Raw genomic sequence first — 25,400 nt, 5'->3', positions numbered from 1 at the left:
AGCGTGTAATTATCATGCTCAGGAAATCGCCTTCGGTCCGTCCAGTTTTATCTTATTTTTATATTAAACACTTGGATGAGATTCAATTATTTGTTTTCTGTATTCGCAGCCGCAGCGATTTCTAGACGTGTCCTGATTGTGTAATGGGCTCCCATAGGGGACTCACTAGAGGCTCTCACGTTGCGCTCCCAGCATCCATCTGCTGGATTCTTCCTGTGCTGCGGTTCAGGGTCCACAACCTGCGGCTCAGCTGGAGAACTACAACTCCCAGCAGGCTAGTGACAGGGGATGATGAGAGTTGTAGGTTTGCAAAAGTTAGAGAACAGGGTCAAGGTGTGTACCCCAGAATAGAGAACCCAGGACCTAGACCCTGCAGGGCACTCTACACCATGCTGACCACAGACAGGACCCCATTCCCCCATCCGTGCCCCCCAGTTCTGCAGAAGCTAGGGGTGTGATCCAGGCGCCCCCTTGGGGGAGGAGAAGGGTCCTGTCTGCTGAGTCCATCCATGTTAGTACAGGGGGCTACTGATCAGATCCCTCTATTATTTCTGATAGAGCGGCTGACGCGTGACAGTTTGTTACAATGTATCAGTGCAGGAAAAATGTAACAAAACAAAATAAATAAATAAAAATGTATCAGTCTGGATTCCAGGCTATTTGGTTCACAGAGGATTTTCTAAACTTGATACAAGCGTCGCAAACACTCAGAACTTCAAGCTCTCCTCTCCGCATGACTTGTGAGGACACCGCGCGGAAAACACACGGAACCTATTATAGTCTAGGGGGCGGGTACTTTCACTTTTTAATGTGTTCGGTATTACAAACGCAGATGTGACCAAGGCCAAACTGTGATGTACATCAGACTTGACAAGGAGGCGCTGATGATGTCACACGTGGTCCATACTAGTTCTCTGGACTGGTGGAGCCCCGGCCCCCTCCCAGCCGGCCCCCTTCCATCCCCATTGTATTTTCTTCACGAATATCAGAAATACTTGTGATTTTGTCTTTTAAGCCTTTGTACAGTGTGTGGATTCAGTGGGAGCAGCACTGACCACGTCCTTGCTTCTGCTCCTATCAGGATCCCTTATCCGCATGTCCTGTTAGAAGTTATAGACATCACAAGGGGGGAGGGGGTAAGGCTCCTTATTTATGTCGCCTCCTCTCGCTCTGCTGGACCTGTCTGTGTACAATGTAGACAAAAATATTTCTCCAAATACACAGTGTTAGAGATAGTGCAAGACCTCAGGGGCGGAGCATGAGACGAGGACTAAGAGAAGACCAATCAGAGAATCCCTGTGCCCTGCCCCGCCCCTGCAGAACCCGCACTAGCTAGAACACAGTCACTTTAGTCTGGAGTGTTCCTTTAAAAATGTATCACCTACTTTTTATATATCTATTACTTTCTTCTAATCAATTTTTTATATTTTATTTCCTGTCCATGATTACGGGGGCAGCCATCTTGTCTGAGCTTCTCCTCTGCTCTGTTAGCAGCATTTAGTGATCTGCTTTACAGCACTGTCATGTCCGTAGGCAGCAATAGACTGGAGCGACTCACTGAGGGAGAGTCTTCTAGACATGCTCTATGCAGGGAAGGGGAGGAGCTAAGCTATGACATCATCTATGGTCAGTAGTGATGTAATAATGGCTCAGTGGTGTTCTCTATAGAGGTGTTATCTTCTATTGTAATACTTTCTGTAATGAAAATGAGGAGACGGATGCACCTTCCCTTTAAGTCATATTATTCAGATGGAAACCATCAGCAAGCAGGGCAGCAGCTGCTGCTGACGGATCTCATTATGGATTTACTTCTATAATAATGAATGAATATCTTAGTAACTGGGGAATAATCGGGCCTCAGACCCCCCCTCTGTGCACATAAAGCCGCCATATGGATGTATTACACACGGACGTGTCACTTCTCATATAAATATCTTGCATTTGATGAGATTTACACAAACATGGCGGCCTCTTCCGATCCAGCACTTAACAGAGGAGATTTCCAATCTGGTGTTTATTGTGGTAGCCAGGGGCAGAACATGTATGGAGACATTCCTCCAAACCACTGACTATGAGGAGGGGGGGGATGGGGGTATTATCTGATGTACACAACCCTGACGGATGGACGACTCCGGGGTTATGCAACCGAAACCTCCCAGGTAGTTATGGGACTACAAGCACCAGCAGAGCACATGGAGGAGGATCAGGAGGCTGCGCCCTGGTGCATGCAGGGGTTAAATATCCATTGCACACAGATGTGACTCTGGTGCGGATTTACATCCTGCCCTAAATGTTACTGTAATTATAGAAATTAGGCGAATCGTAATTATGGGAGCGCCAGAAGCGCAGACAGACCCCGGCACGTTGTACACGACCCCCAGGGGCCACAGGATGCTGGGACTTGTAGTCTGGTGACAGTGGGTTGGGGGTCGCTGCTCTGTAGCATTCCCAGGAGACCCTAAAATGAAGCCCTAGCTAATGACCCCCCAGCACTGGAGCAGAGTGGACTAGTCAGTGACTAGAAGTCATGGCATCCTCCTGGTCACAATGCAACTCCCTTAGTCGCAGGGTGACACAATGATCCCTGGTCACACGAGTGGAGTTGGTGTAAACCCAATGGTATAAGCAGAGAAGTGAATGAAGTGTGGTCAGCATACACACTACGGCTCCATTCACACACGAGACTCAGCGACACCCATTCATGTGACTGTCAGGGATTTATAAGTGAAGCTCAGCCTGACCTAATCCGTCTGATAACTGAGGGTTTGGTGCACTTGTAGCTGGTCTGAGCAATATTCTGTGAGCTAAACCTCTGATACTGTAACAGCACCGATACAATGTAACAAACTACCAGGACAGGAGAGTCGGGGGCTGATGATGTGCGGGGTTCTTAGAGGGGTCCTTAGAGGGGTCCTTAGACTCACAGCTGCACCTTTACTTCACTTTTATCAGGCACAGCCCAGAATATGATCATGGTCTATGAGAAGGGTCGGCGATTTCGGCTCTCCAGTACAACTACAACTCCCAGCATGCTCCATTCACTTCTATGGGAGTTCCAGGAACAGCAGAGCAAGTGTGCATGACAGGGGTTGTAGTGTTGTAACAGCGAGTGTCGAAGCTTAGTACAGGATACTTAGAAACAATGGACTAAACTGGATACAATTGTAACAAACCCTCCGCTGTGACACATAAGGTCTGTACAGGTTGTCAACATCGAGGTGTAAATAAAGAAGCAATGATAAAAAGATATTGTAACAATGAAGAGGAACTGAATACAAAGCAGAGTAACCTGAAACCTTCATTCTACATGAATCTTACTATATACAGACACTAAATATCAGATATCAGGGGAAGAAATACAGAAGGAAAGAGAGAATCCCCTGTGGAGGAACAACCTGTAACAATGTAACAGATCCACAGCTGTAAGCAGACCCGGATACAGTAATATACACCCCAGAAGTGTCTGCAAGTATAAACCTAAGAACAAGCAGTGGAAGGGAAGGACTGGGCGGATCTGGGAGCCGAAATCCACGTTACATGAGGGCTCTAGGGCAGAGTTTTAGGGGCTTTCACCCTTCCCAAAGGAAAAATCTGTGCAAACGTCTGTGACACCCGGAGAATGCTGCAGACTGTAAAACCCAAATCACTTACCTTGTAATGAACTAAGTTACATAAAAAGTGGAAAGAAGGAAATGGGAAAGCTGTGTGAGCCGAAACCCACGTTACATAAGGATTATAGCACAGACTGTGACGGTAAAGTCCGTGCAAACCTCTGCAATATGTGACATGAGCGACATAGTTTAGGCTTTGTGAAAAAAAACCCCACAAGATTGCAATGAGCTATAAATTCTGCAGTAAATAGTAAAATGTGACACAAGAAGCTAAAAGTGAAGCTGCATGGACACCTCCTCAATCCTGTGTGTGCAAATCGTCAGCCCCGGGGCACAAACACAAGAACAAGACAGGGAAGATGAAAGAGAAGGGCGAAGAGAGTGCAGAGAACACAACACATTGTCACAAGGGTCCCTGCAGCCAAGACTGGCCCCTGGTGCTTCTTACCTTCTTTAGGGGGGTTGGGGTCCCACACTGACCACATCTGGACAAAGAAGAAGGGTGTCCAGCAGACTATATAAGCCAGCACTATGATGAAGGTCATCTTGACAGTCCTGATTTTGGCCTTGGAGATGAGCCGGACACTGCTGACCCTGGACAGGGTGGCTCTCCTGCTGCTGCTCAGCCTGACATTGCTCTCACACATGGTCTTCAGGCGGATGTTCTGCCAGATCTTGAAGCTTATGAGCCCATAGCAGACACTGAGGATCAGCACAGGGATGATATACACAGCCAGGGTGATCCAGGTGATATAAGCTTTGGGACCCCAGGGCAGGATGAAGTCAGCCCTGCAATCATAGACCCCATTGCCCACCTCTTTCAGGGAGAAGATGACAGTTTGGGGGATGCTGAGAAGAAAGCTGAGGATCCAGGTGAAGACAACATAGACACAGTCTGACCTCCTGTGCAGAGACCTCAGGGGCTGACAGATAGCCAAACATCTGTCCAGGGACATCAGCAGCAGCATGTAGGTAGAGGCAAACATCCCCACCACCTGCAGGTAAGTGACCAACCTGCAGACGAAGTCCGGGGCGTAGAACCTGAAGGTGATGTCCCAGATGAGTTGGGGGAGCACCTGGAAGACTGCGACCACCAAATCTGCAATGCTCAGGTGCTTCATGAAGAAGTACATGCGGGAGTGCTTGTGTCTATTGATGTAGATGCCCAGGAGGACACAGATGTTCCCAGCCAGGGCCAGGAACAGGATGAGGGCTAGCACGGCCACCTCCACCTTGGCCACCTCTTCATTCCTCTTCAGGGGGTCCCTGGTGCTGTTGGAGCTCAGGTTCCTTTGCTCCAGGCTGCAATTAACCCATGAGGTATTGGGCAGCTCAGAACTACCCTCAGGCAGGCACAATTCCTCCATCTCCAGGGGTAAAGCTCTACAAATCCTGCAAATGCCCCTAAACAGGTATCATCCCTTGGAGGAAAGCATTTCCCTGCTCCCCAGGACCCCAGCACAGGTGACGGCTCTGCAATCTTCTGGAACTCTTCTCAAGCTTTGCTCCCTTGAAGATGAGAAGAGGAGGTGGTCTCTGCCAGTCCCTCCTCCCCCCAGGACATGCAGACCCTCCTGGACTGTCTATGGTAGTGTATGGAGTGAGGGATCAGGATAACTCCCAGCAGGTTACAGGCTCGGGACAACTCCCATCAGATGCAGGTAGATCAGGTCTTTGCAGGTTCCAAAGCAAAATGTCCAAAATGTTGCACCTCAGCCCCCTGGACAGCAGGACCCCCACCCTCTGTGCTATCCCCAAGCAGCACTGCAGAAGAAGTCAGCACTTAGGGCCCCCAAGAGCCCCAGTCCAGTGTGGGGAGATTCCTCACCTGTGTGAGATGACTTGTCACCCCCTCCACCCCCTCAGGTTGGGCTGAGCTCAGGAGCCTCCTCTCTAATAACCCTTCACATCCCGCAGACTGAGCAGACTGAGCAGAATGAGCAGCCGACACGTCCCCGCACATCTGAGGATTCGGGCAGGGGCTGCGCTACTCCTGGGCGGCCGCTAGATGGCGCTGCAGTACACAGATCCTGCCATTGGATGTCATAGTAGACGGTAGGAGATTATTCACACCTTGCGGAAAGCGACAAATGCCAGCACGCCAAGCAGCCTCAAGAACTAACAGCAATAGAGGGGTTAATGGCTGCAAAGTGATGGGGACTACAACACCAATCACAGGGACTAGCACAGCTAACATGGGGACTAACACAGCTAACATGGGGACTAGCACACCTATCACAGGGACTAGCACAGCTATCATGGGGACTAGCACAGCTAACATGGGGACTAGCATAGCTAACATGGGGACTACAACACCAATCACAGGGACTAGCACAGCTAACATGGGGACTACAACACCAATCACAGGGACTAGCACAGCTAACATGGGGACTAACACAGCTAACATGGGGACTAGCACACCTATCACAGGGACTAGCACAGCTATCATGGGGACTAGCACAGCTAACATGGGGACTAGCACAGCTAACATGTGGACTAGCACACCTATCACAGGGACTAGCACAGCTATCATGGGGACTAGCACAGCTAACATGGGGACTAGCACAGCTAACATGTGGACTAGCACAGCTAACATGGGGACTAACACAGCTAACATGTGGACTAGCACAGCTAACATGGGGACTAGCACAGCTATTATGGGGACTAGCACAGCTAACATGTGGACTACAACACCTATCATGGGGACTAGCACAGCTATCATGGGGACTAGCACAGCTAACATGGGGACTAACACAGCTAACATGTGGACTAGCACAGCTATCATGGGGACTACAACACCTATCATGGGGACTAGCACAGCTATTATGGGGACTACAACACCTATCATGGGGACTAGCACAGCTATCATGGGGACTAGCACAGATATCCTGGGGACTAGCACAGCTATTATGGGGACTAACACAGCTATCATGGGGACTACAACACCTATCATGGGGACTAGCACAGCTATCATGGGGACTAGCACAGATATCCTGGGGACTAGCACAGCTATTATGGGGACTAACACAGCTATCATGGGGACTACAACACCAATCACAGGGACTAGCACAGCTAACATGGGGACTAGCACAGCTATCATGGGGACTAGCACAGCTAACACGGGGACTAGCACAGCTAACATGGGGACTAACACAGCTAACATGGGGACTAGCACAGCTATTATGGGGACAGACTATCAAGTTTTTTTGTTTTTTTTTTATATTATCTGCTGTTCCCTTTATAAAATGAGGAAGGATAAAGAAATAAGGTGACAAGTGGAGAAAGAGGCATTATACTCCCTGGTAACTTATGGGGTCAAGTTTCTCATATTCATTTGTACTATTGATTTACAAAGGTCCCCGACCGTTCCCCTCCAGGACTCTGCAGAAGGTTCAGAGATTTGTAGCAGAACCTCAATCTAATTCGTATTAATGACTCTGCTGATACAATGTTGCAGTTGGGGGAAGGGAAATGACAACCAGTCAGTGTCATCTCTGGTGTTAGCGCAGTTGTCACTTGTATGTCGCTGTACGACTAGAGCCGAGGCCGAGCACAGATGGTGCGGTATAAAACAGCAGGAGTCACGAGATTCTGGCGAGGAGCGGAGACTCTATCACGGCACGGATTGCGTGACAGTCTCGCATCTTGTACTTCTTGGAGCAGTTGAACAGGAGCCAACATTTCATTTATACAACCTGCCCTCTCCTCGCTGCCATGTCTTCCACGATTCCCATATAGCGCTTGTTATGACAGGACACGAGAGGCTTCCCATATGCTCAACCCGTCTCCCGTCACATCCACTTAGCCTGGAATCTGGCGCAGACACCTGCAGAGTCAGCCGGGCTCACCTTGTGATACCACAACTGCTGCGGAGCCGAGGATGGCGGGAGATATCTGTGCAATCTATGTGTGAGCCAACCACAAGGGCAACCTGGGGGGCAGCGGGATCATCCAGAGATGAGATTACATGGGGGGCACAATATAGGGCGTGTCATATTTTATAGGCTGAGCCATCATTGCTCGTGAGCCAGAAAGTTACGGCACAAGTCAAGAAAAAAGTCACAACTTCTGGGATCAAATCAGAATATTTCTGCAAAATTTGCAACATTTAAAGTTTTGCCTCGCAAAGGTTTTCTAGTAGAAATGACGCCATAAATCTGTACCAGGAGGGAGATGGTGAAGGTCTCAGGACCCCGCAGGAGGCGCCACATCCTAAGACAGGGGTAAAATCCAGCGGACGGACATTATATAGTGTGAAAAACCTTTCTTGTGATAAATCTGCTCCTTCACGTCTCGTCTGTTATGTGCTCTGCTTGCTGTCATTGAACAGAATCCAACATGTCTGACAGCTGAGGGTTTGTTACAGTTACAGCCAGTCCAGACAATTCTCGACCAGCCAAACAGCCTGATACATATCACCTGCACTGATACATTGTAACAAACTATCAGGACTGGAGAGAGATTATAGCTGCTGCCCTTATACCGGGCTCACAAGGGATTGATCAGACTTGATACAATGTAACAAACCCTCAGCTGTGAGGAACGTTCACCCCTGAAAGCTCTGCGGCAGCCGTGAGGGGTCAGGATCCTGATACAGACCTATTGCTGCCTGGAGTCACCAGTAGGGGGAGCTGTGGAGCCTACTGCAGACTCTTATATATGAACTACTGACATGACCACAAGCAATGGAGAGGGGGCAGCAAAATATACACAGCACTGAGCTGACAGAGGAGATGGTGGGGGGGTATAAATTGGGGGGCCCCTTGTAAGAGTTGGATCGGTCTCTGTCTATCTATCTATATGAGGCGAATACTTAGAATTCCTCCAGGTATAGATGACACCGCGGCAGATCTCTGCGTCCGCCGACCTCACAAAGGAGCCATTCTCCAGCCCCATCTCACGTCTCAGGTTCCCAAGAAAATCTCCCAAACCAGCCGGATATTATAAGATTAGAAGCAGAAATGATCTCAGGGTGACAGAAGGGTTAACTCCGCCAACTCTGCCCGAACCCAAATAATCCAATAATAATAATATATATCACATGACTGCGGCTCAGGATCACACCGCGCAGCTCTGCCCAGTCACCTGCCAGGGGCGGCAGATACCAGAGAGCACCAGACTGAAGAACAGAATCCCCGAGGACTCCGCCAGAAATCACCTGAGATTCCTTCTAATGTCAGAACATCTTGTACTTACTGTATATGGCCGGAAATATCCGAATATTAGATGTGGAAAAATCACAGAAGACGTCACAATGATTATTACTGCAAATGTGGAGAATCCAAAATTATCTATAATATCATCTATCTATCTATCTATCTATCTATCTATCTCTATCTCAAATCTATCTATCTCTATCTCAAATCTATCTATCTATCTATCTATCTATCTATCTATCTATCTATCTATCTAATCTATCTATCTATCTCCTATCTATCTATCTATCTATCTATCTATCTATCTATCTATCTATCTATCTATCTATCTCTCAAATCTATCTATCTATCTATCTCCTATCTATCTATCTATCTATCTATCTATCTCCTATCTATCTATCTATCTATCTATCTATCTATCTATCTCCTATCTATCTATCTATCTATCTATCTATCTATCTATCTATCTCCTATCTATCTATCTATCTATCTATCTCCTATCTATCTATCTATCTATCTATCTCCTATCTATCTATCTATCTCCTATCTATCTATCTATCTATCTATCTATCTATCTATCTAATCTATCTATCTATCTCCTATCTATCTATCTATCTATCTATCTATCTATCTATCTATCTATCTATCTCTCAAATCTATCTATCTATCTATCTATCTATCTCCTATCTATCTATCTATCTATCTATCTCCTATCTATCTATCTATCTATCTATCTCCTATCTATCTATCTATCTATCTATCTCCTATCTATCTATCTATCTATCTATCTATCTCCTATCTATCTATCTATCTATCTATCTATCTATCTATCTATCTCCTATCTATCTATCTCCTATCTATCTATCTATCTATCTATCTATCTATCTATCTCCTATCTATCTATCTATCTATCTATCTCCTATCTATCTATCTATCTATCTATCTCCTATCTATCTATCTATCTCCTATCTATCTATCTATCTATCTATCTATCTATCTAATCTATCTATCTATCTCCTATCTATCTATCTATCTATCTATCTATCTATCTATCTATCTATCTATCTATCTATCTCTCAAATCTATCTATCTATCTATCTATCTATCTATCTCCTATCTATCTATCTATCTATCTATCTCCTATCTATCTATCTATCTATCTATCTCCTATCTATCTATCTATCTATCTATCTATCTCCTATCTATCTATCTATCTATCTATCTATCTATCTATCTCCTATCTATCTATCTATCTATCTATCTATCTATCTATCTATCTCCTATCTATCTATCTCCTATCTATCTATCTATCTATCTATCTATCTATCTATCTATCTCCTATCTATCTATCTATCTATCTATCTATCTATCTCCTATCTATCTATCTATCTATCTATCTATCTATCTATCAATCTATCTATCTATCTATCTATCTATCTATCTATCTATCTATCTATCTCCTATCTATCTATCTATCTATCTATCTATCTCCTATCTATCTATCTATCTATCTATCTATCTATCTATCTCCTATCTATCTATCTATCTATCTATCTCCTAACCATCTATCTATCTATCTATCTATCTATCTATCAATCTATCTCCTATCTATCTATCTATCTATCTATCTATCTATCTATCTCCTATCTATCTATCTATCTATCTATCTATCTATCTCCTATCTATCTATCTATCTATCTATCTATCTCCTATCTATCTATCTATCTATCTATCTATCTATCTATCTATCTATCTCCTATCTATCTATCTATCTATCTATCTATCTATCTCCTATCTATCTATCTCCTATCTATCTATCTCCTATCTATCTATCTATCTATCTATCTATCTATCTATCTATCTATCTATCTCCTATCTATCTATCTATCTATCTATCTCCTATCTATCTATCTATCTATCAATCTATCTCCTATCTATCTATCTATCTATCTATCTATCTCCTATCTATCTATCTCCTATCTATCTATCTATCTATCTATCTCCTATCTATCTATCTATCTATCTATCTATCTATCTCCTATCTATCTATCTCCTATCTATCTATCTATCTATCTATCTCCTATCTATCTATCTATCTATCTATCTATCAATCTATCTCCTATCTATCTATCTATCTATCTATCTATCTATCTATCTCCTATCTATCTATCTATCTATCTATCTATCTATCTCCTATCTATCTATCTATCTATCTATCTATCTATCTCCTAACCATCTATCTATCTATCTATCTATCTATCTATCAATCTATCTCCTATCTATCTATCTATCTATCTATCTCCTATCTATCTATCTATCTATCTATCTCCTATCTATCTATCTATCTATCTATCTATCTCCTATCTATCTATCTATCTATCTATCTATCTATCTATCTATCTCCTATCTATCTATCTATCTCCTATCTATCTATCTATCTATCTATCTATCTCCTAACCATCTATCTATCTATCTATCTATCTATCAATCTATCTCCTATCTATCTATCTATCTATCTATCTATCTATCTATCTATCTATCTCCTATCTATCTATCTATCTATCTATCTATCTATCTATCTATCTATCTATCTCCTATCTATCTATCTATCTATCTATCTCCTATCTATCTATCTATCTATCTATCTATCTCCTATCTATCTATCTATCTATCTATCTATCTATCTATCTATCTATCTCCTATCTATCTATCTATCTATCTATCTATCTATCTATCAATCTATCTCCTATCTATCTATCTATCTATCTATCTATCTATCTATCTATCTATCATCTATCTATCTATCTATCTATCTATCTCCTATCTATCTATCTATCTATCTATCTATCTCCTATCTATCTATCTATCTATCTATCTATCTATCTATCTATCTATCTCCTATCTATCTATCTATCTATCTATCTCCTATCTATCTATATATCTATCTATCTATCTCCCTCCCTATCTATCTCCTATCTATCTATCTCCTATCTATTTCCTATCTATCTATCTATCTATCTATCTATCTATCTATCTATCTCCTATCTATCTATCTATCTATCTATCTATCTATCTCCTATCTATCTATTTATCTATCTATCTATCTATCTCCTATCTATCTATCTATCTATCTATCTATCTATCTATCTATCTATCTCCTATCTATCTATCTATCTATCTATCTATCTATCTATCTATCTCCTATCTATCTATCTATCTCCTATCTATCTATCTATCTATCTATCTCCTATCTATCTATCTATCTATCTATCTATCTCCTATCTATCTATCTATCTATCTATCTATCTATCTATCTATCTCCTATCTATCTATCTATCTATCTCCTATCTATCTATCTCCTATCTATCTATCTATCTATCTATCTATCTATCTATCTATCTCCTATTTATCTATCTATCTATCTCCTATCTATCTCCTATCTATCTATCTATCTATCTATCTATCTATCTATCTATCTATCTATCTATCTCCTATCTATCTATCTCCTATCTATCTATATATCTATCTCCCTCCCTATCTATCTCCTATCTATCTATCTCCTATCTATTTCCTATCTATCTATCTATCTATCTATCTATCTATCTATCTATCTATCTCCTATCTATCTATCTATCTATCTATCTCCTATCTATCTATCTCCTATCTATCTATCTCCTATCTATCTCCTATCTATCTATCTATCTATCTATCTATCTATCTGTCTATCTATCTCCTATCTATCTATCTATCTATCTATCTATCTCCTATCTCCTATCTATCTATCTATCTATCTATCTATCTATCTATCTATCTATCTATCTCCTATCTATCTATCTATCTATCTATCTATCTATCTATCTATCTCCTATCTATCTATCTATCTATCTATCTATCTATCTATCTATCTATCTATCATCTATCTATCTCCTATCTATCTGTCTATCTATCTCCTATCTATCTATCTATCTATCTGTCTGTCTGTCTGTCTGTCTATCTATCTATCTATCTATCTATCTATCTATCTCCTATCTATCTATCTATCTATCTATCTCCTATCTATCTATCTATCTATCTATCTATCTATCTATCTATCTATCTCCTATCTATCTATCTATCTATCTATCTATCTATCTATCTATCTATTTCCTATCTATCTATCTATCTATCTATCTATCTATCTATCTATCTATCTCCTATCTATCTATCTATCTATCTATCTATCTCCTATCTATCTATCTATCTATCTATCTATCTATCTATCTATCTATCTATCTATCACAATGTAGTCAGACAGGTAACGTTCTCCTGGCATTCACCAAACCCAGACATCAGTAACTCAGCCCTGTGCACATAGTGAAGTCCTGGCAGGAGAAACTGCATAACTATGACTGCAGCTTTGGCTGGGACTGGAGCAGAGGGATCCCACTGAGTCAGTTGCATCTTGTTTCCTGTGACTGCGTTGCGGCCGGTGTCTCAGCACCGTCAGATCTGTTGCTGGACTTGAAGTCTTTGCACATTGTAATAAGCGGTTTCAGCTGCTGATAATAAACATCAGAACATGAAGACGTCGCCATCTCAGATCAATATAGACAAGAAGCTGGAGATATCGCCACGTCCAGCCCTGCCGCAACGACGAGCCACAAGGGAAGAGTCTTTTATGTAAAAGAGAGTCAGGAGCAGCCGAGGACACAGCCAAGGAACTGAACCAGAGGACGGAGCTGTGAAATAACCCGGGGCCCCTGGGGGCCATTCACCCCGCACCAATAACCTGACATCCATTCAAGTGAGGTTTAATGTAGACGAGAAGGTTCATGCAGATTGTGATATAAACCTACACAGATGTAGCAGAGCAAGATATCTATCTGATGTCTAACAAGATAAGATCAGACTGCAGCAAGTCAGGGAAATTCTGAGAAATCTGTAGGTCAAATAGACATCAGTATTCTTGTGTTCTGAAATTCTCTGTGCTGCTGGGGACTCTGCTCCTCCCACTATGTAACTCTCACCCTGTGATCTCCTCTATAAGATCAGCACACTCCTCTCCTGAAATACTCAATGGGTGTTTCCTGCTTGTGGAGCTGCAGGTTCAGAGCTCAGTAGGTGTTTCCTGATTGTGGAGCTGCAGGTTCAGAGCACATTAGGGGGTTCCTGATTGTGGAGCTGCAGGTTCAGAGCTCAGTGGGTATTCCCTACTTATAGAGCTTTACATTTAGAGCTCACTGGTTGCTCTTTGCTTGTTGAGCAGCAGGTTCAGAGCTCAGTGGGCATTCCTTGCTTGTAGAGTTGCAGGTTCAGAGCTTAGTGGGCATTCCTTGCTTGTAGAGTTGCAGGTTCAGAGCTCAGTGGGTATTCCTTGCTTGTAGAGTTGCAGGTTCAGAGCTCAGTGGGTATTCCTTGCTTGTGGAGCTGCAGGTTCAGAGCTCAGTAGGTATTCCTTGCTTGTGGAGCTGCAGGTTCAGAGCTCAGTGGGCATTCCTTGCTTGTAGAGTTGCAGGTTCAGAGCTTAGTGGGCATTCCTTGCTTGTAGAGTTGCAGGTTCAGAGCTCAGTGGGTATTCCTTGCTTGTAGAGTTGCAGGTTCAGAGCTCAGTGGGTATTCCTTGCTTGTGGAGCTGCAGGTTCAGAGCTCAGTAGGTATTCCTTGCTTGTGGAGCTGCAGGTTCAGAGCTCAGTAGGTATTCCTTGCTTGTGGAGCTGCAGGTTCAGAGCTCAGTAGGTATTCCTTGCTTGTAGAGTTGCAGGTTCAGAGCTCAGTGGGTATTCCTTGCTTGTAGAGTTGCAGGTTCAGAGCTCAGTGGGTGTTTCTGCTTGTGGAGCTGCAGGTTCAGAGCTCATTGGGTGTGGTTTGCTTGTGGAGCTGCAGGTTCAGAGCTCAGTAGGTATTCCTTGCTTGTAGAGTTGCAGGTTCAGAGCTCAGTGGGTGTTTCTGCTTGTGGAGCTGCAGGTTCAGAGCTCATTGGGTGTGGTTTGCTTGTGGAGCTGCAGGTTCGGAGCTCAGTAGGTGTTTCCTGATTGTGGAGTTGCAGGTTCAGAGCTCAGTGGGTATTCCTTGCTTGTGGAGCTGCAGTTTCAGAGCTCAGCAGATATTCCCTGTGAGATTATCCTCCCACTCCCTTCATTCTCTCAGCGATTTGGCTTCTGTGTCCTGTTTTCCTTCCTCACTGTCAAGGCTGGGACATCAGTGATATACGGTAGCTCAGAAGTCTCACTAAGGAACTTGGGCTGAGGCTTTCAGGCTGGGGGAGGGGCTGTCAAAGACGGAGCAGCCCCCACAAAGGGATTGTGTGCAATCTGTAACCATGGAGACACATAGCTCTGCATAGACACTGAATACATAAAATGGTCATCAAGATTCCTGCAGTTTTATTTTTGACGCAGTAAAACAAAGAACATGATTGTAAAAGTCTACACACCCTATAAATGACACGTCTGTAAACTGATTATTTATTTTCTCCCTGTTCACATTGCGCCATGTTTCTGCAGTATCCGGACAGATCGCTGAGTCCTGCTGCGCTGCAGTGTGAATAGTAACAGAGATGCAGAGGGGGCGTCCAGGCCGCGCACAGGGGTGTCAGCTCATATTGATGGGGGGGATTATAATATATCATTGTCAGTACATGAGTGTGCGCCGCGACTGTCAGCAGCCTCTAATAACATTACCTGCCCTAGTGACAGCAGGTGGCCATTACTGGGCGTCATCTGACTACGAGCCGGCATCTGGTGACTGCCGCAACATACGGGACGTGCGAGACGGCAGAGAGGAAAATCCAGAGATAATGTACGGAGAGCTGCGGGGGTGTGAAGTATCACAGGATAGGGTTAGATACACTGCATGGGATTAGATACACAGCTCAGCAGTCAGTATCACACAGGATAGGATTAGATACACGGCTCAGTATACAGTATCACACAGGATAGGATTAGATACACAGCTCAGTATACAGTATCACACAGGATAGGATTAGATACATGGCTCAGTATACAGTATCACACGGGATAGGATTAGATACACGGCTCAGTATACAGTATCACACGGGATAGGATTAGATACACGGCTCGGTATACAGTATCACACAGGATAGGATTAGATACACAGCTCAGTATACAGTATCACACAGGATAGGATTAGATACACGGCTCGGTATACAGTATCACACGGGATAGGATTAGATACACGGCTCGGTATACAGTATCACACGGGATAGGATTAGATACACGGCTCGGTATACAGTATCACACGGGATAGGATTAGATACACGGCTCGGTATACAGTATCACACGGGATAGGATTAGATACACGGCTCGGTATACAGTATCACACGGGATAGGATTAGATACACGGCTCGGTATACAGTATCACACGGGATAGGATTAGATACACGGCTCGGTATACAGTATCACACGGGATAGGATTAGATACACGGCTCCGTATACAGTATCACACGGGATAGGATTAGATACACAGCTCAGTATACAGTATCACACAGGATAGGATTAGATACACCGCTCAGTATACAGTATCACACAGGATAGGATTAGATACACAGCTCAGTATACAGTATCACACGGGATAGGATTAGATACACAGCTCAGTATACAGTATCACACGGGATAGGATTAGATACACGGCTCGGTATACAGTATCACACGGGATAGGATTAGATACACGGCTTGGTATACAGTATCACACGGGATAGGATTAGATACACGGCTCGGTATACAGTATCACACGGGATAGGATTAGATACACGGCTCGGTATACAGTATCACACGGGATAGGATTAGATACACGGCTCAGTATACAGTATCACGCGGGATAGGATTAGATACACAGCTCAGTATACAGTATCACACGGGATAGGATTAGATACACCGCTCAGTATACAGTATCACACAGGATAGGATTAGATACACAGCTCAGTATACAGTATCACACAGGATAGGATTAGATACACGGCTCAGCAAACATGGTCACATATGACAGACTTAGATACACTAGACAGATACAACTTCAGCCATCAGACGCTCGGCTGATAACTAGAAGATATTTTTAATGTTCTGCAAATTTGATTTAGTTCCATTTACACTTGGGCAGGATGAAGGAGATGGAGATCTCATAAAGGGAATGTGAAGATGATCATGATGAAGATGATGGTCGTCGCTGCCGGGATGTACACAGTGCTCTGCAGATCCCCCTGACCAGATCACTGACCCCACACTCGGCTCCTTACTAATAATCTCTCTTTTTGATGTTTTGTATAACATTGTGTATCCGATCACCTCTCTTCCATCACCTGTATCCGATCTCCTGATACCTCTGTATACACCGCAGCTCCCTACATTTACCATTTGGTAAAAGGAAAATGTTTGTTTTGGTACCGTGTTAGCCAGTGGTTATAAAATATAAAAAACACAAAAAACTTTGCAAGTCTTCAGTAGGTGATACCTTTTTTTAATGGCTAACTCATAATGATGACAGAATATGACGTTTCGAAGCTTTCCTCTGAGCTTCTTCTTCAGATATAACTAAAAAACACTTTCTAGAGGCTGCATATTTATGTACAACAGGACACATAGGGATGGGATTACAGGAGGGAGGGGGGAAGAGGCTTATTACTATATACTTATAACAACAAACAATCAATTGCCAGATCCCCCAGTTCTTATCTTAATGGCTGTCTTAATGATGTGTATAAAAAGACATAAACCCACGTGAGATGTTCATCCCATTGTCCAACGTCTGGAATAGGGTCATGGCCTTGTACTCATAAATCAGTCGCTGTTTCCTTGATTTAAAGTTCCCTTTTAAGATCAAGATTTTCTACAGACAGCCACCAAACCTCAGGAATATGATTATTAGCAGCTCACTGTCACCTCCAACTAACAAAGGAACATTTCCATGTGGACAGAAGAGGTGCAAAACCTGCCCGCACATACTGACCACTGACAGGATAGAGATACCAAACTCTAACAGGGAATATAAAATCCCAGGTACGGTCACCTGTAACACACCTAATGTGGTGTATTTGATCATTTGCACCAAATGTTCCACTGAAAATCTGTATGTTGGAGAGACTGGTCAGAAACTCAGAATGAGAATTAATTCACATCGCCATACAATCAAACAACAGAGAACTGATCTTCCCGTGCCAAATCATTTTTGCCAGGAAGATCATAATATCACCAATGACATGAAAATCTTGATCTTAAAAGGGAACTTTAAATCAAGGAAACAGCGACTGATTTATGAGTACAAGGCCATGACCCTATTCCAGACGTTGGACAATGGGATGAACATCTCACGTGGGTTTATGTCTTTTTATACACATCATTAAGACAGCCATTAAGATAAGAACTGGGGGATCTGGCAATTGATTGTTTGTTGTTATAAGTATATAGTAATAAGCCTCTTCCCCCCTCCCTCCTGTAATCCCATCCCTATGTGTCCTGTTGTACATAAATATGCAGCCTCTAGAAAGTGTTTTTTTAGTTATATCTGAAGAAGAAGCTCAGAGGAAGCTTCGAAACGTCATATTCTGTCATCATTATGAGTTAGCCATTAAAAAAGGTATCACCTACTGAAGACTTGCAAAGTTTTTTTTGTTTTTTACATTTACCATATAAGAGAAGCCACAAATCCCTGTAGATAGACGGCAAGCTTGGTCTTGAGTCTGTCAGCCATAAAAATGACACAGGGAGAATAAAATGTGTCCCAAGGGAAAAACTCACCAAAAACGCGACACAAGATTAACCTGTTATTTATAGGGCGAGTTTCCCTTTAAGGATTTGTGCCGCTCCCTGCGCTTATATCACCCCATCAGATTCCATAGAAGTCTTTGCTGGTGATCGGGTCACTTTAGGAGAAAGCACAAAATAAAAACAATTGTGCAATGTAAGATTTTGTTTTTAAAGGGGCGGTGCAGGATTCCTCCAGTGCTCCGCAGGAATGTGCATTTGCTATCTATGGGGACATCGCACATCTGGCTCTGCTCCTCACCCAGTCTCTGTGACCTTATGTAGTTTTACCATTGACTGTCTCCCCCCTTTGACTTAGGATTGTGTATTAGACCAATCTCGGGATAACTGAGCCTGGTGACAAATGTGCTGTTATACAATCTGAACAGTGACAAGTGAGGTGATAGCCCCGGCCGGCGATGGGCAGGTGATAGAAAGTGACCTCATCTCAGCCGGCGCCGCACAGATCGCCGCCACATCACTGCTGTGCGATGGGAGGAAATGGAGAAGATGACGTCACCTCAAACTAGTAAAATACTGATATGATCATCAAAGTGAAATAACTAAAGCAAATGGGAGATGAGACAGTGAGTGATACAGCACAGAAGCCCCAGCAGGCTCACTCACAGCACACTACCACTAGCTCCAGCAGGCTCACTCACAGCACACTACCACTAGCTCCAGCAGGCTCACTCACAGCACACTACCACTAGCTCCAGCAGGCTCACTCACCGCACACTACCACTAGCTCCAGCAGGCTCACTCACCGCACACTACCACTAGCTCCAGCACCAGCAGGCTCACTCACCGCACACTACCACTAGCTCCAGCAGGCTCACATACAGCACACTACCACTAGCTCCAGCAGGCTCACTCACAGTACACTACCACTAGCTCCAGCAGGCTCACTCACCACACACTACCACTAACTCCAGCACCAGCAGGCTCACTCACCGCACACTACCACTAGCTCCAGCAGGCTCACTCACAGCACACTACCACTAGCTCCAGCAGGCTCACTCACAGTACACTACCACTAGCTCCAGCAGGCTCACTCACCACACACTACCACTAACTCCAGCACCAGCAGGCTCACTCACCGCACACTACCACTAGCTCCAGCAGGCTCACTCACAGCACACGACCACTAGCTCCAGCAGGCTCACTCACCGCACACTACCACTAGCTCCAGCAGGCTCACTCACCGCACACGACCACTAGCTCCAGCAGGCTCACTCACTGCACACTACCACTAACTCCAGCACCAGCAGGCTCACTCACCGCACACTACCACTAGCTCCAGCAGGCTCACTCACCGCACACTACCACTAACTCCAGCACCAGCAGGCTCACTCACCGCACACTACCACTAGCTCCAGCAGGCTCACTCACAGCACACTACCACTAGCTCCAGCAGGCTCACTCACAGTACACTACCACTAGCTCCAGCAGGCTCACTCACCACACACTACCACTAACTCCAGCACCAGCAGGCTCACTCACCGCACACTACCACTAGCTCCAGCAGGCTCACTCACAGCACACGACCACTAGCTCCAGCAGGCTCACTCACCGCACACTACCACTAGCTCCAGCAGGCTCACTCATCGCACACTACCACTAGCTCCAGCAGGCTCACTCACAGCACACTACCACTAGCTCCAGCAGGCTCACTCACCGTACACTACCACTAGCTCCAGCAGGCTCACTCACCGTACACTACCACTAGCTCCAGCAGGCTCACTCACAGCACACTACCACTAGCTCCAGCAGGCTCACTCACAGTACACTACCACTAGCTCCAGCAGGCTCACTCACCACACACTACCACTAACTCCAGCACCAGCAGGCTCACTCACCGCACACTACCACTAGCTCCAGCAGGCTCACTCACAGCACACGACCACTAGCTCCAGCAGGCTCACTCACCGCACACTACCACTAGCTCCAGCAGGCTCACTCACCGCACACGACCACTAGCTCCAGCAGGCTCACTCACTGCACACTACCACTAACTCCAGCACCAGCAGGCTCACTCACCGCACACTACCACTAGCTCCAGCAGGCTCACTCACAGCACACGACCACTAGCTCCAGCAGGCTCACTCACCGCACACTACCACTAGCTCCAGCAGGCTCACTCACCGCACACTACCACTAGCTCCAGCAGGCTCACTCACTGCACACTACCACTAACTCCAGCACCAGCAGGCTCACTCACCGCACACTACCACTAGCTCCAGCAGGCTCACTCACAGCACACTACCACTAGCTCCATCAGGCTCACTCACAGCACACTACCACTAGCTCCAGCAGGCTCACTCACAGCACACTACCACTAGCTCCAGCAGGCTCAGTCACAGCACACTACCACTAGCTCCAGCAGGCTCACTCACCGCACACTACCACTAGCTCCAGCAGGCTCATTCACTGCACACTACCACTAGCTCCAGCAGGCTCACTCACAGCACACTACCACTAGCTTCAGGAGACTCATTCACTGCACACTACCACTAGCTCCAGCAGGCTCACTCACAGCACACTACCACTAGCTTCAGCAGGCTCAGTCACAGCACACTACCACTAGCTCCAGCAGGCTCAGTCACAGCACACTACCACTAGCTCCAGCAGGCTCACTCACCGCACACTACCACTAGCTCCAGCAGGCTCATTCACCGCACACTACCACTAGCTCCAGCAGGCTCACTCACAGCACACTACCACTAGCTTCAGGAGACTCATTCACTGCACACTACCACTAGCTCCAGCAGGCTCACTCACAGCACACTACCACTAGCTCCAGCAGGCTCACTCACAGCACACTACCACTAGCTCCAGCAGGCTCACTCACAGCACACTACCACTAGCTTCAGGAGACTCATTCACTGCACACTACCACTAGCTCCAGCAGGCTCACTCACAGCACACTACCACTAGCTCCAGCAGGCTCACTCACAGCACACTACCACTAGCTCCAGCAGGCTCACTCACCGCACACTACCACTAACTCCAGCACCAGCAGGCTCACTCACCGCACACTACCACTAGCTCCAGCAGGCTCACTCACAGCACACTACCACTAGCTCCAGCAGGCTCACTCACAGTACACTACCACTAGCTCCAGCAGGCTCACTCACCACACACTACCACTAACTCCAGCACCAGCAGGCTCACTCACCGCACACTACCACTAGCTCCAGCAGGCTCACTCACAGCACACGACCACTAGCTCCAGCAGGCTCACTCACCGCACACTACCACTAGCTCCAGCAGGCTCACTCACCGCACACTACCACTAGCTCCAGCATGCTCACTCACCGCACACTACCACTAGCTCCAGCAGGCTCACTCATCGCACACTACCACTAGCTCCAGCAGGCTCACTCACCGCACACTACCACTAGCTCCAGCATGCTCACTCACCGCACACTACCACTAGCTCCAGCAGGCTCACTCACCGCACACTACCACTAGCTCCAGCAGGCTCACTCATCGCACACTACCACTAGCTCCAGCAGGCTCACTCACCGCACACTACCACTAGCTCCAGCATGCTCACTCACCGCACACTACCACTAGCTCCAGCAGGCTCACTCACCGCACACTACCACTAGCTCCAGCATGCTCACTCACCGCACACTACCACTAGCTCCAGCAGGCTCACTCACCGCACACTACCACTAGCTCCAGCAGGCTCACTCACCGCACACTACCACTAGCTCCAGCAGGCTCACTCACCGCACACTACCACTAGCTCCAGCAGGCTCACTCAACGCACACTACCACTAGCTCCAGCAGGCTCACTCACCGCACACTACCACTAGCTCCAGCAGGCTCACTCACCGCACACTACCACTAGCTCCAGCAGGCTCATTCACAGCACACTACCACTAGCTCCAGCAGGCTCACTCACAGCACACTACCACTAGCTCCAGCAGGCTCATTCACCGCACACTACCACTAGCTCCAGAAGGCTCACTCACCGCACACTACCACTAGCTCCAGCAGGCTCACTCACCGCACACTACCACTAGCTCCAGCAGGCTCACTCACCGCACACTACCACTAGCTCCAGCAGGCTCACTCACCGCACACTACCACTAGCTCCAGCAGGCTCACTCACCGCACACTACCACTAGCTCCAGCAGGCTCATTCACAGCACACTACCACTAGCTCCAGCAGGCTCACTCACAGCACACTACCACTAGCTCCAGCAGGCTCACTCACAGCACACTACCACTAGCTCCAGCAGGCTCATTCACCGCACACTACCACTAGCTCCAGCAGGCTCACTCACAGCACACTACCACTAGCTTCAGCAGACTCATTCACCGCACACGAGCACTAGCTCCAGCAGGCTCACTCACCGCACACTACCACTAGCTCCAGCAGGCTCATTCACCGCACACTACCACTAGCTCCAGCAGGCTCATTCACAGCACACTACCACTAGCTCCAGCAGGCTCACTCATCGCACACTACCACTAGCTCCAGCAGGCTCACTCACCGCACACTACCACTAGCTCCAGCATGCTCACTCACCGCACACTACCACTAGCTCCAGCAGGCTCACTCACCGCACACTACCACTAGCTCCAGCAGGCTCACTCACCGCACACTACCACTAGCTCCAGCAGGCTCACTCACAGCACACTACCACTAGCTTCAGCAGACTCATTCACTGCACACGAGCACTAGCTCCAGCAGGCTCACTCACCGCACACTACCACTAGCTCCAGCAGGCTCAGTCACAGCACACTACCACTAGCTCCAGCAGGCTCAGTCACAGCACACTACCACTAGCTCCAGCAGGCTCACTCACCGCACACTACCACTAGCTCCAGCAGGCTCATTCACTGCACACTACCACTAGCTCCAGCAGGCTCACTCACAGCACACTACCACTAGCTTCAGGAGACTCATTCACTGCACACTACCACTAGCTCCAGCAGGCTCACTCACAGCACACTACCACTAGCTCCAGCAGGCTCAGTCACAGCACACTACCACTAGCTCCAGCAGGCTCACTCACCGCACACTACCACTAGCTCCAGCAGGCTCATTCACTGCACACGAGCACTAGCTCCAGCAGGCTCACTCACCGCACACTACCACTAGCTCCAGCAGGCTCATTCACTGCACACGAGCACTAGCTCCAGCAGGCTCACTCACAGCACACTACCACTAGCTCCAGCAGGCTCAGTCACAGCACACTACCACTAGCTCCAGCAGGCTCAGTCACAGCACACTACCACTAGCTCCAGCAGGCTCACTCACCGCACACTACCACTAGCTCCAGCAGGCTCATTCACCGCACACTACCACTAGCTCCAGCAGGCTCACTCACAGCACACTACCACTAGCTTCAGGAGACTCATTCACTGCACACTACCACTAGCTCCAGCAGGCTCACTCACAGCACACTACCACTAGCTCCAGCAGGCTCACTCACCGCACACGAGCACTAGCTCCAGCAGGCTCACTCACAGCACACTACCACTAGCTTCAGGAGACTCATTCACTGCACACTACCACTAGCTCCAGCAGGCTCACTCACAGCACACTACCACTAGCTCCAGCAGGCTCAGTCACAGCACACTACCACTAGCTCCAGCAGGCTCAGTCACAGCACACTACCACTAGCTCCAGCAGGCTCACTCACCGCACACTACCACTAGCTCCAGCAGGCTCATTCACTGCACACTACCACTAGCTCCAGCAGGCTCACTCACAGCACACTACCACTAGCTCCAGCAGGCTCATTCACTGCACACTACCACTAGCTCCAGCAGGCTCAGTCACAGCACACTACCACTAGCTCCAGCAGGCTCACTCACCGCACACTACCACTAGCTCCAGCAGGCTCATTCACCGCACACTACCACTAGCTCCAGCAGGCTCAGTCACAGCACACTACCACTAGCTCCAGCAGGCTCACTCACCGCACACTACCACTAGCTCCAGCAGGCTCATTCACTGCACACTACCACTAGCTCCAGCAGGCTCACTCACAGCACACTACCACTAGCTTCAGGAGACTCATTCACTGCACACTACCACTAGCTCCAGCAGGCTCACTCACAGCACACTACCACTAGCTCCAGCAGGCTCACTCACCACACACTACCACTAGCTCCAGAAGACTCACTCACTGCACACTACCACTAGCTTCAGGAGACTCACTCACTGCACACTACCACTAGCTCCAGCAGGCTCACTCACCGACACACTACCAACTCAGATCTAAAATATCAAGCTGGTAAAAGATGGATATTGACTTTAAGAAGCCAGAATATAGTAGATTTATTATTTAGGGCTGAAGACCCTCAGCACAGAATGGACTGCAGACGTGTCTTCTCCGATCCCATTACTGCCGTAGAAGATAAGCAGTGACTTAATTGAAGTAATATGGTGGCTGATCTCTGCCGATCCTACAATCATGCGGTTGCCTGGTACCTAATGTGCAGCTGCCCGAAGGGGCATTTAAGGTGACAGGCGGAAACTGGTGCTGTACGTCTGATACATTGGATGGAGAGGTGTTCAGCGGAGTCGCTGCTTGAGGCGATCAGAATGGCTCCCAAGGATGTATTACCCCTGTTAAGCAGTTTTATAGGTGTCGGCCTCAGTGCGGGTACAGGCGGAGACCAGCTGCTGATTGGGTTCATCTTACCAACACAGGACATTAATTCTAGGTGACGTCTAATCTTCTTATAGACATTGTACTGGCCCCGGCGATTTGTAGAATTTATTCCCACGGGGGATCATAATTCACAGCGGGGCGGCCATTCATGGAGGGAGAGAGGCTGATACACGGGAGGGACTGAAAGCAGCTACTAATAGAGACCAGTGTGTGAGTATACAGGGTCATGCACAGATTACTGTATACTGCCCCATATCA

General features: G+C 46.6%; 1 protein-coding gene across 1 annotated transcript in view; it reads right to left on the bottom strand.

Annotated features, from left to right (window-relative positions):
• OXTR (oxytocin receptor) overlaps positions 1–5,139 on the bottom strand; it is a 34,692-nt gene extending 29,553 nt beyond the window's left edge. The window contains exon 1 of the mRNA XM_075286442.1: positions 4,060–5,139. Coding sequence (XP_075142543.1) covers positions 4,060–4,978 — 919 coding nt within the window. The 5' untranslated portion in view covers positions 4,979–5,139. The remainder of the gene's footprint in view (positions 1–4,059) is intronic.
• Between the last annotated feature and the right edge of the window lie 20,261 nt (positions 5,140–25,400).

Source organism: Leptodactylus fuscus, chromosome 9 (assembly GCF_031893055.1).
Source record: "Leptodactylus fuscus isolate aLepFus1 chromosome 9, aLepFus1.hap2, whole genome shotgun sequence".
NCBI lineage: Eukaryota > Metazoa > Chordata > Amphibia > Anura > Leptodactylidae > Leptodactylus > Leptodactylus fuscus.
This window is presented reverse-complemented; position numbering and strand designations above follow the sequence as displayed.